This window comes from Prionailurus viverrinus, chromosome B3, assembly GCF_022837055.1.
Source record: "Prionailurus viverrinus isolate Anna chromosome B3, UM_Priviv_1.0, whole genome shotgun sequence".
NCBI lineage: Eukaryota > Metazoa > Chordata > Mammalia > Carnivora > Felidae > Prionailurus > Prionailurus viverrinus.
Window position 1 is genome coordinate 50,976,251 of NC_062566.1, and position 16,858 is coordinate 50,993,108.

Sequence of the window (16,858 nt, forward strand, 5' to 3'; positions counted from 1 at the left end):
CGATAGTCTATTACTGTTACTTTAAGGGCATGCGGTAGAGGTTATCAATAGAGACAAGAAGTTGGGGAGCAGAGTGAAGTATAAACTATTAGTACTCTCCTAACAGGGATCACTATTGGAGTTGAAGATGTGGGGAAAAGTAGAGAAATGAGAAATAGAGTCAAGAGTGACTTGGTTAAAGTGAATGGTTAAAGCAAGATGCTTCTGGAAGCTCTACTGAGAATGCTCTAAATAACAACTTGGACTCACTACTCATGTAACTAAGCCAACATATCTGAGGTCCACTAACCTCAAACTCTGATATATACACTTTGCAAAACTCCAGGTGCCTACATGTTAGCCCTCTAGCCTTCCATCATTCCTCCATTGATAAGATGGAAAATGAACGTGAGTTAATAATCATTTGGTATCTCCTTCTGGGTGCGATGAAGAGGGTCCTGTAGCAGGAAGTACTGTGTAGGGAAGGTGCTCTGAAACCCAAATCTTGGGCCTTGGCCTCCCTATCCACCGAAGCCATTTGCTTAAGTACTAGCTTGTGGCTTCCATTGCAACTGGCCACCATGGTAATTTAACTAACGGAGCATCAGACGTTTGTAGGAGTCTCTCTGATTATTTCTCTTCTGATGTATAAAGTACCAAGGACAGGAGTGGATAGTGGGCATCATTAGTGAGTGAGAAAGACCTGTCAAGGAAGAAGAAAACTACCTGGTCTCTGCCTGAGAAGTTACTAAACTGATAGTATGGTAATTATTAGTCAACTTGTAGTTAATCTAAAAATCACAAGGTGCAGTCCTACATGTGAAAATGATGCTTCTCTTTGGCCACCAGTAAAAACCTTCGGTTTCCTTTCTGCTGGGAGGGGAAGAACTGGCCCTTATAAATGGACCCTTTTGTTTTCCTTTTCCTACCAACTAAATCCACGTGGTTGGGATAAAACCAAACTGATAATGAACTCAAGAACCAGCACAGTGCTTTTTTTCAGACCACCATTTGGGTGTTCTATTTTGTAGTTATTCATTATACTGTACATTTTTGTTTCATACACTTTTCTAAATGTTATATTTCACATAAAACAAAGTAAAAATGGTATAAAATACGCAAACTCTGCATATATAACACAGAATATTTGTCTCCAGTGAGCCCAAACCAACTGACTGGTAGGATATGGCTCTTTCACATGGCATATTCTTTGCTTTTTCATTAAATTTGCTGTCTTAGGGAAGTTCCATGAGTCTGCCCTTATGCCACTGTAAAGAAAAAACTCAGCTTGTTTCCTTCCTATGTAGGAAAAAACCAGGTCTGCCCTCGTTTCTTCCATTTGTCTTCTTTACTACTCAACTAAAACACTTCACTTCTGGTCACTAGTTGTGCAGAGGCTTCTCCCTACACCAAGCAATTCTTTGTAATACCAACAGGGTGTCCTACAATTTAACTCAGCTCTGACACTAGCTACCCAGAGAGGGTCAGATCTCACAGGTTAAGGGCTCAGTTCCACAAGACTGCTCCCTGCCCCCAATACACACTTCAGATTGCCAGTTACAAGCTAAGGTTGTCACCTCTGCTGCTCACCAAATGGCTATAGATTGGAGGTTCCAGGGACCCCCCCCTCCTTCAGTTCAATTTCCTAGACATCTCACAGAATTGAGGGACACACCTTAGTTCACCAGTTTATTAAATGATATGATAAAAGATCCAGATGGAAGAGCTGAGTAGGGCAACGTATGTGGGGTCACAGAGCTTCTACGCCCTCTCCAGGTGTGCCACTCTCCCAGCACCTCCAGTGTGCACCAACCCAGAAACTCTCCCAATCTCCTATTTTTGGGATTTTATGGGGGCTTCATTATTTAGGCATGATCCATCATTAACTCCATTTTTAGCCCTTCCTCCCCTCTCAAGAGAATAGGGGTCAGGACTAAAAGTTCTAAACTTCTCACCATGACTTGGTCTTTTTAGTGACCAGCCTCCACCCAGGAGCAATCCAGGAAGCCACCCAGAGTCACTTCATTTGAACAAGACAGTCATCACCCAGTAGATTACAAGGGTTTCAGGAGCTCTGTGTGAGCAACTGGAATCAACGACCAATATTAGAGCAAGAGATGCACCTAGTGCTCTTATCACTTAGGAAATGACAATAGTTTAGGAACTACGTGCCAGGAATCGGGGGCAGAGACCAATATGTATTTTCTCTTATCTCACAGCTCCCATCTGCTATAGATTAAATGCACTGATCCTACCTAGTTCCAGTCGATCAGGTCACATATGACAAACCTAATTAGTTCCCTTTCTGAGTCTTTAACATCTAAGATCTGTCATACCACTAGAGACCTTCTATAGCCACCCCTCCTCCCACATTCTCCCACCCCAACACACACTTTTTCTACAAACAACACCCCACCCCAGAGATCTTCCATTTATCCCTCATGAACATGGTTCCAAGTCTCTAACTTTCAGAGTAGGTTCAGATGTAAACAACTTTCCATAAGTCTGGTGCCCAGATGGAAAGACACCAGGAATGAATACACTAGAGGACTTTCATTCACCATCTCTTCCATTCTGTATTCTGTCTACCACTTGCAAGACTGAAGGTTGCACAGAACATGGGCTTCAAAGCCATAGGACCTGAGTTTTAAGAGTGGTCTTTCAGCTGAAATGTTAAGCAAGCTACTAAACATCTCTGTGCCTATATCTGTCATCTATAAAGAATGTTTTATCGGTGTGCCTGGGTAGCTCAGTTGGTTAAGCATCTGACTTTGGCTCAGATCATGATCTCACGGTTTGTGGGTGTGAGCCCCATATTGGGCTCTGTGGTGACAGCTCAGAGCCTGGGGCCTGCTTTGGATTCTGTGTCTGCCTCTCTCTCTGTCCCTCCTGCTCACAAACACACTCTCTCTCAAAAATAAGTAAACTTTAAAAAACATTTTTTTAAGTGTTTTATCTACTCTCCCACAGGTATGCCATGAGAAAAAAAAAAAAAAAAAAAACAAGCAGTTTCTAAAAGTGCTTAATACAGTGGATTTTCAGTAAGTGGGAACTAACATTAACAGTGTAACTAAGACCGAATCTCTTGGCAGTCACATCATACCATTTGTTCTTACTCAACTGTTACTACGTATTGGTCAGTGTTCAGAGGACAGAATCCACTAGTTTAGCAGAATGGGATTTATTTAAATTTTATTGACTGCAGAAATAATTTATATCATGATCCAGTATACACATGAACATATGAATATGTAATTCAAACAATGTTCACAATATTTACCCAGTTGACATGTGTTGTCCTCTGCTGTTTCTCTATTTAATTTTTAAAAATGCATTAGAGGAGTTGATTTCATGACTCACTAGTGAATTGTGACTCACAGATGGAAAATACTACATTACAGGTTACGAAATGGTCTAAAGAATCACTGGAAGGACGGAAGACACACACTCTAGCCTGTGCTTCCAAGAACGGGTCGCTGAGAGCTGCCAGCTCCAGAAGCACTCCATCTGCATGACCCACACTCACAAAATGACGTCTCACGAGCTTCCCACTAGTGCATCTGACCAGCAAAGCTGAAGTGACCCCGACAGCCCTTGTGCAAAGGGGACTAGGCAATACAGTGCAGGCAATACAGTGCACGCCTACAAGGTTGCAAATGATGTTAAATCAAGCAAATCCACAGAATCAGCCCCCTACCTGTGATGAAATACTGCTTACTCGTATTAACTCAAAAGTACTTGGGATGGGCAAACCCAATGGCCTAAATACACACCATTACTCTACTTTTTCCCTATTAAATTGCCTATTTTCTTGGCTATACCCTATTACAGTGAGAGAAAGGTACACAACTTGTACAATTTATTTGATGGAACGAGATCAGGAAGATGAACCAACTGGAAATCCCCAGGTTGCATCTCCTTTCACAAACATAGTTCTATCCAGCCAACCGGGGCCTACCAAAAGGATGAAAGGATGATTAAAAATAAAACTAAAAAATAACCTGAGGATTCTCTTCTTCCCAATGTCACAAAGAATCTTAAGATCAAAATCACTTTTGAGAGCAATGGAGAGAAGGGATGGACAAGGAGTAACTTCAACTTCTTATTATCTTTTTAGTTCACTTTGTACGATAATTTGTATCTGTGAAAGAAGTCAAATTTATGGAATGAAAGGTACTACTTATGATTTACAAAGCAATTTAATAAGCTGAGAAGCAGCATTTAGTGAATTAAATAATACAGGGAGTTTTGGATCTGTAATTGATATACATTCCATTAAAAAAAAGAAACACTTTGTATTAGGTCACCACGCAGATTTATACAACATTCAAATGTATAAAAACACAAGCAAGTAAGTTCCTTTGTGACCCCAACTGAGGTATCTTTTCCTTAATTAATCCTAAGACAACCAGTTTTAGTAGCTAACACTAATAAGTTTACAAAAGTATAAAACACCAAAACACCTTAAGCAAAGATTCTTTATTTTTAAGAAAAGTATGTTTTCTCATTTTCTATTCTTGGCATAAGTTTTAATTCTTCCCAGTAGAACCAAAACCTCCTGAACCCCTTTCAGTGTCATCCAAAACCTGAAAAGACACAAACGTGGTGTTCAGGTGGTTAATTTCAGACCCTCTTTCGGTTCTCTCTAGCTCCTAATCTGTAAAAATTTTTTATTCCAGCTGTATCATACTTTCAGAAAGGAGATTACAGAAAGAAAATTAAATTTTAAAAAAGCTCCATAAATAAAATATTGGGCAATTTTCAAAATAGCTAGAGAAATAGAATTTTAGAGTATATTTAAATGATGTATTATCCAAAGTAATGCTACATAACAGCCACGAAAAACATTTCAAGAAATTCTACGATTTTAATTTTGCTTAAAATAGGACTATTGTATGTGCTATTATTTAGTTTCAAATAGCATATGAAATGCTTGAAATTGTAGTTTTCCCTTCACTGAAGACGGTACATCGGTTATTCCCAACTCGGCTTTTATGACACTTACCTGAACTTCCTCTATTTCTGGATAAAAAATCCGTTCACAAATGAGCTGTGCAATTCGATCACCCTTTTTGACTTCAAAAGAAGAAAGAGTTTATTACTGATATTTTATTGACACATTCTCTCTATCTTGTCTTAGAGGAGTAAGCATGTGTTATTTAGACACTCCTAACTCTGAAAACTGACATTCATGTGATTGTATGTAGTTAACGTACCTTCAAACTTTTCTTTGCCAAAATTAAATAGTACAACACCCACATTTCCTCTATAATCTTCATCTATGACGCCAGCTAAGGAAAAGAAAAACAGCATTAGCATGGTTTTTATGCTACCAAAACACTGAGGGCATACGATGACCTCAAAATCACTTTTCTGTAGCTGTGAGGTCTTTAGCCTTGCAAATGGGTAAGTGACTCTTGCTCTGGAACTATGTAAAGTCTCAAAACTAAAAAATATTACTAAAATGCAAATACATAGAATTCATAAAATGGCCCTGATTTTCCAACCTGTCACCCTTACAAGTGGTGACCGTTTCCTATTCTAAACTGGGAATAGGGACTTAGCATCTCAGATAGGTCATCCTGAATTGCTCACTCCAAAACCACTGTTCTGCTGCACGCCTGCTAAAAAGACTAGGAGAAAATAATGATTGGGTTGCAAAGGCTTTTCCTGGTAGCAGCTTCCCACTAATATCCAGATTGAAATGTGATTGAGTCATAAATAAAAAATGTCAAGAAGCCTGAAGATCTGCTGTGGAAGAAGTCAAGGCGGACACACTGTTAAGTGGCAGTCTAGCAAATATCAGAACAGTCATTTTTGCAATAAAAATGGAGGTGAACCTTTCAGTTCATATTCTTCCTTTCCTTTTAATGTGAGCTACCAATCTTTCTTAGAGCATGATCTCTCAGAAGACATTAGCACATAAGCTTAATAACAAGTACACTTTTATGTGAAACCATGTGTCATCAGTACCTGTTTGAGATTATAAACACAAGGACAGCAAATCTTTGCAGGAGAGAAACTTGCATCAGGGCCCTGCCTTGGCCCAGAGAGGTACATTTCTCAAGCTTGTTAGCATTTCAGTTTGGGTCAAGAATTTAAAACATTTCCATAAACACAAGCACAGATCATACAGGTGCACCAGGACTTCCCATTTCCTCTTTTAATATTAAGACAGAATTCACAACTCAACGGTTTTCAGTGTATTCAGAATTGTGCAACCATCACCACAATCAATTTTGGGGACTGTTTTCTTTACCCCAAAATAAAATCCCCTACCTTTTAGAAGTCACTTCTCTTCCTCTTACCTCTACCCACCCTCCCACCCCACCCCCTAACAATTTCCTTTTATATATGTTCATTCTTTCCCCTCTGTTTGGAAAATGATAGGATTCATGTGATCCTAATTAAATCCTAATTACTAGTAACACCCTCCTCCTAAACAAACAAACAAACAAAATCCTCAAAGGAAAAAAAAACCAGGAATGTACCTCAATGGGTATTAATATTGGTTGGCCAGACTCATAATTATTTGAAAGTAAACTGAAAAAAAAAAATTTTAAGAACAAGGTTAAGCATTCCCTTTCAATTTTCTCAAAGAGCGGGGGTGGGGGGAGCAAATTTTTAAAAAAGTTCCAGAACGGGGAAAACTACTCAGATTTTTCCAGTGGATTACCGTTGAAGTTTAAATGAATCCCTGTGTTTTATGAATGAAAGTGAATTTAAGCATTCTTAAAAGTTCCTGACACAACACTTTTAAGAGTTTGAATTAAATTTTTAACAGTGGGAAGAGTGAGTATGAAAGTAGCAGAAAGGCAGCAGAAGTGGTTCATATCATGTCTAGACTGAAGAAAACAGTCTATTCTTTTCTAGTTGTACAGAAACATATTCAAAGACCAATTCAAAGAATACTGAAGCCTGTCTTCTTTCCCCACTGCCACCTGACCATTAAATTAGTCCTTAATATGTACTGAAAGAATTGACAGAAAGATGGGACCAGCTGTTTTCTATATTATTAATATGCGGAAAGTTCTGGCTGTAGAGAATAACGTGGATCAGATTCAGTGTAGAAAGCCCTGCAGAGACCATGCTGTTCCATGCTGGAACAGATGACTCCAGAAGGCCATGTAATCTCCAAGTTGGAGATCTGAAGTGCAGTCTATTACTCACTTATCTAGAAAGGGTTCAAGGAAGACAATGTGGACCAATTTCTGAACTCTTGGTTTCTACTTTATAAGAAAAATTTTACATTACCCAAATAGTACACATACATAGAAAGTAAAAGCTAATAATGTTCCTCTACCCTCCTTCAGGGAGCCAATGTTACAGTAAGAGATTCTACGTATTACTTTCTTTTTTTCCACTTAAAATATCAGACATCCTTTGCAATTAATATATAAATAGGAATCTTAGTTGTTCTTGAAAAAAATTTTTTAATCTTTATTTATTTTTGAGAGAGAGAGACAGAGTGTGAGCAGGGGAGGGGCAGAGAGAGAGGGAGACACAGAATCCGAAGCAGGTTCCAGACTCTGAGCTGTCAGCATAGAGCCCGACGTGGGGCCCGAACCCACGAACCATGAGATCATGACCTGAGCCAAAATCAGACGTTCAACAGACTCAGCCACCCAGCTGAGCCACCCAGACTCAGCACCCCTTAGTCATTCTTTTTAAATCCAAGATATGGAAATACAGTACCATTATCCCTGTGTAACTATTCTCTTACATGCTATCACTCAGGTTGCTTTTGCATTTTTGCTATAATAGACAAAGCAGTCCTTTATAGATGTCCTTGTGTATTCGTGATTTTCAATCTCATCAAAAACTTTCCGAAAAGCACTTTCCTGATCAAAGGGTGTGTACACTTTAAATTTTAGTGGATATTTCTGGATAACTTTGTGAAAAAGGTGTAGCAATTCAAACTTCTATCAGCAATATTTAAGAATCCCCATTTCCAAAGTCCTTGGTAGTACCAGATGGCAACAATCTTAAAAAAAAAAAAAAAAATTCTGGCCAATGTGATGAGTGAAAAACAGTATCTCCTGGCTTTACTGTGCATTTCCCTGATGACTAGTGAGGCTAGAATTTTTTTCTCTGCATATTTGTTGCACATATGTATGTCCTCTTCTATATTTTGTTTACGATTTTTTTCCTTATTTGTTTGGGCATTTAAATTCTTTTTCCTGTAGCCTGCAAGCATTTGTTTTTACTTTCTGGTATCTTCTACCATACAAAAACACTCCCTTTTTGTAAAGGCCTTTGCCATATATCTATAAAGTAATCCGAATCAGACTCATATGGTTGAATGTCTTGAATTCTGCAAAGCCAGATATCTACCAAGGTTTTATGCTTGGCACACAAAAATGTGAAAAGCCCTTTAACTCACTAAAAGAAATGAAGTCGTTTGAAGTCAATTAAAATGTATGGCAGGAAAAAAAAGTGCCCTCAATTAATACTTTTTTGTTTTTTAGCATGAATGCTAATAGTACAAAAAATCCAATAGTTCCAAGTTTATGTATTACTCAAAGACAATTTGACCTTCAAGAAAAACCCAAGACATTCTTTTTCTACATAAGGAACATAAGCATCAGGGATATTTCTCTTCATGAGAAAGCAAAAAGTATTTTGAAGTTATCACTGGAAAAATCATACATTGGAACTGGCAGGGTAATTAACTGACTTCAGGCAAAAGTTTTACTGTGTCAAGACTTTGGCATGTCATTTGTTGGAAACCTTTAGTGAAAACTACCCACACCTACCAGATGTGGATTCTGAACAGAATCCTGCATACTCAACTTTTCCCTTTGACCCTTATTTACAGCCTGGGATTTCTAACAACATCTCTCTTTTGAAACAAAAATGGTGGCCAACGATGATAAACCTGTGCCTAAGAGACATTTTTAAGACACTCTGCATCCAAGAACACACCACAATGTGATTTTAGGAATAATACCACACCAACCACCAGGCAAACTAACTTTCCATTTCTTTTACATGAATTTTTTTTTCAGGAGGTTGTTTTAAACAGCAAAAATGAGTAACAAAGTCAGAAAGAAAAAAAAAAGCTGCCCCATTTAAAAAAAAAAAAAATCCGTGAATTCTCTAAGGGACAAGAAATATAGCTTCTGGGGTCTAATACATGCCAAGCAGTGTTAGATGCTTTACATGTATTCTCCTTTAATCCTCCCATCCTTCTGAGGCAGGCACACTAATTTCCATTTTATGGAAGAGGAAACTGAGGCTCAGAAAAGTAATAACTAGCCACTTAATGACAAAGCTGGGACCCAAATCAAGTTGTTACTCCAAAGCCCATGTTCCTTTCACAACCCTTTGAAATTTCTTTAAAAATATATCCAATCTTTTATATCCTAAAGTTATAGTCCTCAATTACCATACTTGATGTTATAAAAGTATTTTTGGAAAGCAAGCATAACCGAGTCCAGGCAATTCTCAACCCGAGTGGGCTGTCCATTCTCACTGTCTGTGCCAAACTTGGCTCCTTTTCAGTCGCTAAGAGAGGACTACTTTGAGGATTCTGTCTTGCCTCACAGCACCACCTAGTGACACCAAGGGCAGACAGAGAGACGGCCCAGGGACAGTACTCATTCCCTACTTGAGGCCTGCAGTGCGGGTAACAGTGACTTTATTCAGCACAGTGCTTGGTTGGTGCAGGGATGGGGTGAGGTGAAACCCAGCATTGAATTGCAGTGTAAAGAACAGAGGGACTGTAGGGGCGCCTGGGTGGTTCAGTCACCCAGTGGAGTGTCCACCCAGTGGAGTGTCCCACTCCTGATTTTGGCTCAAGTCTCAGGTGGTGACCTCAGGGCCATGGAAGTGGAGGGTGGCATGGAGCCTGCTTAAGATTTTTTTCTGCTTCTCCCTTGCCCCAGCTCCCCGTGTACTTTCTCCCTCTCTCAAAAAAAAAAAAAAAAAGAAAAGAAAAGAAAAGAAAAGAAAAGAAAAGAACAGAACAGATGGATTAAAGGATTGGAACCATGGATGAAGATTCCAGTGTTCAACATGTCAACTTGGACTCATCTCTGAGACAGTTCTTCATCTGTTAAAAAGTAGCTTTGTAAAAATGGAGGTGTTTAGAGAATGAGGCATGCCCACTTCTTGGAGGGAGAAGACATCTAGTTAGGTGAAGCACTCGGCTCATAATGATGGGAATTAAAGTCAGAACAAAGGTCAGAATTTCCCTACAGTGAGGGGTGGTTAGGGAACCTACAGCAAGAGGACAGCACAGACTGGGGGCTCTTCATGAAAGGGGCTCCATGACGAAGTTGTTGGCTTTAGGAGACCTGAGTAAGGCTTGATTATAAGGGAAATCAGAGCCATTGAGGACTTGTTTGACAAGAAACATAGAAAGGGAAGCATAGTGTTTTCTCTTCTCACTCAGGGAAAGATTTTCTTTTTATATTTTGCCAAACAGGGATGGTTCTCTCATGCAAGTTAAAAAATTTCTTACAAGATTGACCTGCATTTTCTATAACTTTGGCTTAAAGAATTTCCTTCTTTTTTTTCAATTTTTTAAGTATTTATTTATTTTTGAGAGACAGAGGGAGAGAGTGTGTGTACAAGCAGAGGAGGGGCAGAGAGGGAAAGACAGAGAATCCAAAGTGGGCTCTGTGCTGGCAGCAGAGAGCCCTATGTGGGGCTTGAACTCTTGAACTGCAAGGTCATGTCCCAAGTCAGATGCTTAACCGACTGAGCCACCCAGGCACCCCTTGCTTAAAGAATTTAGTAATTACTGCTTAAGTATTTTTTTTAATTATTTAAGCAAAACATAATTGCTTTAAAATGACATAAAAGCTTTTCCTACCTTTCTAAAACTAACTTTCTTCTAAGAATGGAGTCATTTTTGGACTAAATGCAGATTATCACTAAGCCAAGGCAAAAATCCTATCCATCAGATAATGTCTAGTTAGCCTATTAGTAAAATAACATGTATTTCACATACTGATCATTTAAAATTAGATATAATCAAATAATACTTGAAACTACCTCATAATTTGAGAGATGGAAATTTCTAAAAAGGCAAAACACAACAAAATTCATTTCCTTTTGTTGAAGATAAAAATAAGACCTGTCTTTTAATTACTACCCCTTAAGCAAAGGCAAAGTGAATACATACACATATTTACAGAAGGAAAACGTAAACACATTACCTCCTACATCTATGAAGTGTTTCGCAGCCAGGCCAGAACGGGGAGCTAAAAAAGAAAAAGAAAAACAAAGAAAAGGAGAAGTTGGCTACTTTAAGGCACGTCACTCTCCTCCCCTAGAACATCTACATCTTAACTTTAGCAGATGGTCCTGGATTGAAGAATATATTTATTATACTGTGTTAAAGGAGGAAAGTGTAGAGAAACTTGACACAGTTTAATTCAAAAGCTGCTTAAACCACTCCCACAGGACTTGGGGCCATGGAGGATGTGGAGAAGGTGTGGCAGTGAAGCCTTGGGCTGCTGGGGTAGACTGAGAGGTGAGCAAGCCGAGGCGACTCTTTTAAGAAGTCTGGCCACAAAGGGAGGATTGTGGCTGGCAGGGACACAGGACTGAGGAAGAAGACTTGTTTTCAGATGGGAGGTCTGGGCATATAGTAGTAGAGATGGGAAGAGGGCAAAGGAGGGGGTGGGGTGAAACAGGCATCAACTTAACCAACCAGTGGCAAAGCCTAGCCTAGAACTTGGGAATCCCACTCATGATGCAAATGCCAAACGACTCATCTGTATAAACAAATGAACCAGAGGAAGAGAAAAGGCCTGGTATCAGTCAAGCAAACTGTCAAAAAAACAAACCTTAAAAACTCATTCCCACTATGCTTTTTATTCTTAAAATGAAAACATAAAAAGCTAACATTATACCTTATACTTGCTGACTTGAGCAACAGGCCTATCGTTAATTATTCTAGCTTCTAGTTTTCTGTTCCAGAATACTTCAATCAGGCACTTTGTCAATAAATGCTGCCTCTTCCTGCTTTTCCTTTTATTTTATTCCATCTCCCTGATCTCCCCTCTCCCCACCACAAATATTCTCAAAATGCAGTCAAATACTGCCAAAAGGAGATGAAAAAAGAACCCATCTCGTGATTCTTTTAAAGGCGGAAGTATTAGCAGTTCTCACACTCATGGCTAACAAGATGGTGGTAGTCCAGCCCCTTCCCCACCACAGTTCCATTTGTGCCTTTAGGTTTACTCTGAAGTTAAGTTACTCTTGAAGAAAGTTTTGAACTCTCCAGTGACGGGTGATTTGCTTTCCATTTTGTCATAGCTCCTCCTGCTATAAGACATACCCTCTAGTGCCCTGAAGGGTATCTCTTGACAGTAACACACCCCATGGGAGGACACCCAAAGGGGGAAAAGGCTAAATAAATGGTCTGACAGACTCTGGAGTGAGCAGAAGCCAGAAGTTTTACTTAGCCTTATAATGCCATGTGCCATTAACCCCAGCCTGCCTCTTTCCTTACATAACAAATATTAGCCATTCTCATTACCGTCTTCACATGTGACCTCATATACAATCTGATCCTTGGTGGGGGAGCTCCAGTTAAAAATCACCTGTATTTTCAGTTTCTCAATGAGGAGCTGAGAGAACACACTCCTGGGCCAATGTGAGCCTCCTAAAAGCTCAAGGAATCAGAAAAAGAGGGAGGCAAAAAGCAGATAATTACATGAAATCTAAAGTTTCCAAATGGCTGCACTTACCATTATAGTTTGCACTTCTTTATTTTAGGACACATGCCAAACAATATCCATTCCCTCACTTATACCCTAAATGGAACTAAGATAAAGGAACGGATCATAAAGGAAGAGCTTGACAAATAGTCACCCATGTCTTAAACCACTTACCTACTCTTCCATAGCACCCAGAAGGAAGAGCTATCTGAATGTCCGTTTTCACAAGGACTTTTTCCATAGGTGGTACTGTATAATCATAGGCACTAGGAAAATAATGAAAGAAAGTAACCAGTATTTATTCATAAAAGTGTTTCTATACGCTCTTCCTTGTGACTAAGTATATAGAATTGCTTTAAATATATTTCATAAAATAATCACAAAATTCATGCAATCTTACATTTCAGTAACCAGTCTAAGAGTTCAGTACTCGAAGTTTCCAGTTCATATAAAAAAAAGCTTATGAAGAAGATAGTGGTAGATATTCTCTTTTAGTCCATCATGAAAATTGTACTACCTTTAGATATAGTCATTCTGGCAAATATTTTGGTTTAAGAGGTATCAACATGTAATTTTGTTCTCCCCTGAACAAAATTTTGCTGGGAAACTGAAATACGTATTAGCAGGAGGGGGTGGAAGGGCACACTTTTAAAAGTTGTATGCTTCACTAATGCGATATAAAAAGAGGAAGATAGGGGTGTTCACGTAGCTCAGTCAGTTAAGCACTGAACTCTTGATTTCAGCTTGGGTCATGATCTCACAGTTCCTGAGTTCGAGCTCCACATCAGGCTCTGAGCTGACAGCTTAGGGCCTGCTTGGGGTTCTCTCTCTCCCTCTCTCTCTCTCTGCACCTTCCTGCCCCCCCCCCCCAATCATTCTTGAGCACTCTCTCTCTCTCTCAAAACTAAATAAATAGGGGCGCCTGGGTGGCTCAGTCGGTTAAGCGTCCGACTTCGGCTCAGGTCATGATCTCATGGTCCGTGAGTTCGAGCTCCGCGTCGGGCTCTGTGCTGACAGCTCAGAGCCTGGAGCCTGCTTCGGATTCTGTGTCTCCCTCTCTCTCTCTGCTCCTCCCCGGTTCATGCTCTGTCTCTCTCTGTCTCAAAAATAAAAAAAAAATTTAAAAATAAATAAATAAATAAACTTAAAAAAAAAAAAAAAAAGCTGTGTTGCATCTGTTCTGCTAGCCTTGGTAGTTAACCAAGCTTACCAAGCTGAAGCCTTGAACCTCACAGGTTGGGGACAGAGCTGATCACTGTCAATAGGCCCTGGAGAAGGACACTGCTGAGAACCCAATATTCTAAGATCCACCCATCAAATGCTGCTACTATTGCTCTTACTGTAGCCCCCTTCTTGATAGAAATTTAAGAGATTTTACAATGAGCAGAACTGTTAAGTTGCTTTGGAGACCTTAGTGAAAACTAGTAAAGCAGTATTAACATTTTCACTTCTTTCATTGGAATTTCCTCTTTCCATAGTTACGCCGTAATTTATTAAAGAGGGAAGTTATTTCCATGTCTATTTCAGTATACAGTCATCTCTATTCATTAGGAGGATGTTAAAGTATCTTAAATCAACATCTCTCATTTGACTCACAACAGTGTCCAGACATGATGCAGTCAAACTACATCACTCCACGTTTAGCCACGAAAACTAAGGGACTGACCACATCCCTTTCAGCTCTAACAGTCTATACCTCACCTTCCTTTTTCTATCGTCACACACTCCTTTCTCCCCTCCTCCTGTGCTTATGACTGAGACCAGTAGTTCTCACATTAGAATTACCCGGCATGCTTTAAAGTAAATCCTAAGGATTTAGTCCTGCATTAAACACCCATAACCCCCAATATCACTTTTCACCTACCTTAATGGTTCTAAGAACTGGGCACAGTAGTCAAGGGAAAAAAGCACTGAATTAAGGGTCAAAAATTTTATTACATTCAAGCCCTTGAGCAATCAGTTCAGCTCTCCACAAACTCCCTCATCTGTAAAAAAAGTAACACTTATCTACTTCAGGAGTGTCCCGAGGATTCAATAAAAGTGCCCACACATAAAGGCTTTAGTAGAGGGAAAAGGTGCTGAACAAAGCAAAGGGTGGTAGGTAGTATTACTGACATTCCCACTGCTTTTCTGATTTGTACCCTTTTGACATTCCCAGTCCTTGGGCAGAACTTAAATATGGACATACAGAAAAATTTTACAAATCCTTTAAGGCAGAAGCATCGTTCATGAATCCTCCTCATGTATTTTCATACTCAGCACCTAGACTTCCACCTTAGCTTCTCTTCCTGTTGCCCACTGCATCACCCTCAGGCCACTCCTTGAAGGCCAAGGTGGGCCTTATTCATTTGTACCTTCCACCAGGAAAGGGTAAAATAAATGTTGCAAAACAAAAAATGCCTTGGTGGACATTTACATGTAGTTACCATTCTGCATGCTTATCCCAAATCCTTTTTGAATTTATGCTAAAGAGGAAAACTAACATTTTCAACAGTAAAAAAAAAAAAAAAAAAAGACTGAAATCCTACATAAATGCAAAAGGAGTTTGTTTTTGTAATCTGTTAAGTGAAAGTTTCAAGCTGTAGCAGCAGATGGCAAGAATATAAGCTAACCTGAGAACTCTGCAACTCCAGGCCTGCACCTTCTCTGCGTGGGGTAGGGATGCCACGCGCAGAAGGCGGCGGGAAATCCCCACTCACCTGTACAGGTCGTAGCCCGCGGCCCGCGCGGACCCCTTGCTCGGGGCGGTGGCGTGCTCCGAGAGCCGGACAAAGCGGAGCCGCATGGCGTCCTCCGCAGGCCGAGCCCGCTTGCTGGGGGAGATGGTGGGTGTCGCTTCAGAGCAGGGCATGGCAGAGCAGAACGAGAGAAAAGAGGGAACAAGTGGACTCAGAATGAGTCCAGCCGCCAAAAATTTAAATCTCCCGCCAACAACTCCTCGCCCCGCCCACCGACCCCCGGACGAGCCCACAGTTCTGGCTGAGAGGGGAGGCGAGATTTAAACCCTTCTTGGAAAGCGGATTTGGGAAACTACTGCGCCTTTTCAAGCTTTTCCAACTCAGCGCACGAGTCCAACCTGCGCGGGGACGGCCTCGGCGGCTTCCCGCACACACAACAGGAAGGAAGCATTTCCCTAGGGGCTGCTCAGGCTCCCACACCGCTCAGACCACCGCGGCTTGCTCTGGGCCCGCCCACTGGTCTCCTCATCTCCCTCCTCCTCCTGCTCCTCCTCCTCCTCCTCCCCCAACCTGGGCGGCCCTGGGGAGGGGCGGCCGGGCTCCCAGCCTCCCCACTCCCTGCAAGGGGTGTCCTGTCAGTCTGGGCCCCGACATTACTGGCGCCGCGGCAGCCCCGACTCAGGCTGCGAGTGCTGGACAGCGGCCGGGGCGGCCCCGCGGCCTCTGCTCTCGGCGCTGCGCTGCGCGCGTCTTTAAACACTGAGCGGAGCAAACACGGAAAGAAATGGTAGCCGAGAGCCGGGCGAGGGCAGATGGGAGTCATTTGCCCCGAAGTTTGGGCGCTGGTTGGCTGGCCCGCTCCCGCAGGCGCTCTCCGGGTCTGCACCCTAAAGATACGTCCGGGTAAAATGACCTCGGAAGCAGTAACCGCCGCCGCCGTCTGACGAAGAGCGCAAGGAGGCGGCGCATGGACCGCCCTCGGGCTGGCGCAGGCTCTGGGCCCCCCGGGAACGAGGTCTCCGCCTGCCTCCTTGGACCCTCATCTTTTTTGTGGTCTCTGTTTTCCAAGGCTATCCACGAGGCTCGGGGCCTGGGCTCTGCATGCTGTTGAGTTACCTGGGGCGGCGCCCCCCGCGGCCATGGCTCCGCAGGTTCTAATCTCAGGGGTCCCCAAAGCAACGGAACCGCACCACCGTGCAGATGACGGTCGCTGAGCTCAGTGCTACGTCCCAGGCCATAGGCCAGGCAGCGTGTTCCATTCCTTACAGTACCCACAGTGCATGGCGTGTTGTTTACCCTTCAAGGGGGCGGGGGCAAGCATCTCAGGATGATCCCAAGGATAACTCAGTTGAAATCCTAGCACTGTTTCATATGACCCCACAGAAACACAGAGGGGGGACCCCAGTGCCTGGGATTCGAACGAAGATCCTGGGCTACCCTGGAATAATTTACAATGGGGATGAGGAAATAACTTTCTAGATAATTGTAAATTGACTTTTCTAGGATATAAATATCTCTAGTTATTTC

General features: G+C 41.5%; 1 protein-coding gene across 2 annotated transcripts; it reads right to left on the reverse strand.

Moving 5' to 3' along the window:
• Positions 1-4,443: 4,443 nt before the first annotated feature.
• DUT (deoxyuridine triphosphatase) lies at positions 4,444-16,565 on the reverse strand. Of its 2 annotated transcripts, none has more exons than XM_047864210.1 (7): positions 16,448-16,565; positions 15,353-15,488; positions 12,828-12,919; positions 11,145-11,189; positions 5,196-5,270; positions 4,985-5,055; positions 4,444-4,565 (listed from the first exon to the last, which is right to left on the reverse strand). In XM_047864210.1, the coding sequence occupies exons 1-7, from the start codon at positions 16,470-16,472 to the stop codon at positions 4,509-4,511; spliced, it is 501 nt and encodes a 166-aa protein (XP_047720166.1). In that variant the 5' UTR covers positions 16,473-16,565; the 3' UTR covers positions 4,444-4,508. The 2 variants fall into 2 exon arrangements, with proteins under 2 accessions (XP_047720166.1, XP_047720165.1); XM_047864209.1 differs by lacking the exon at positions 16,448-16,565 and adding an exon at positions 15,989-16,239.
• Positions 16,566-16,858: the final 293 nt, after the last annotated feature.

Excerpts from the sequence above, each read along its gene's own strand:
- DUT (XM_047864209.1), bottom strand. The coding sequence starts at position 16,154 with ATGACTCCCATCTGCCCTCGCCCGGCTCTCGGCTACCATTTCTTTCCG. Across the intron at positions 11,190-12,827 it reads TGGGTGCTATGGAAGAGTAG|CTCCCCGTTCTGGCCTGGCT; the intron begins GTAAGTGGTTTA and ends TTTCTTTTTTAG. Across the intron at positions 5,056-5,195 it reads TGGCAAAGAAAAGTTTGAAG|TCAAAAAGGGTGATCGAATT; the intron begins GTACGTTAACTA and ends CTTCTTTTGAAG.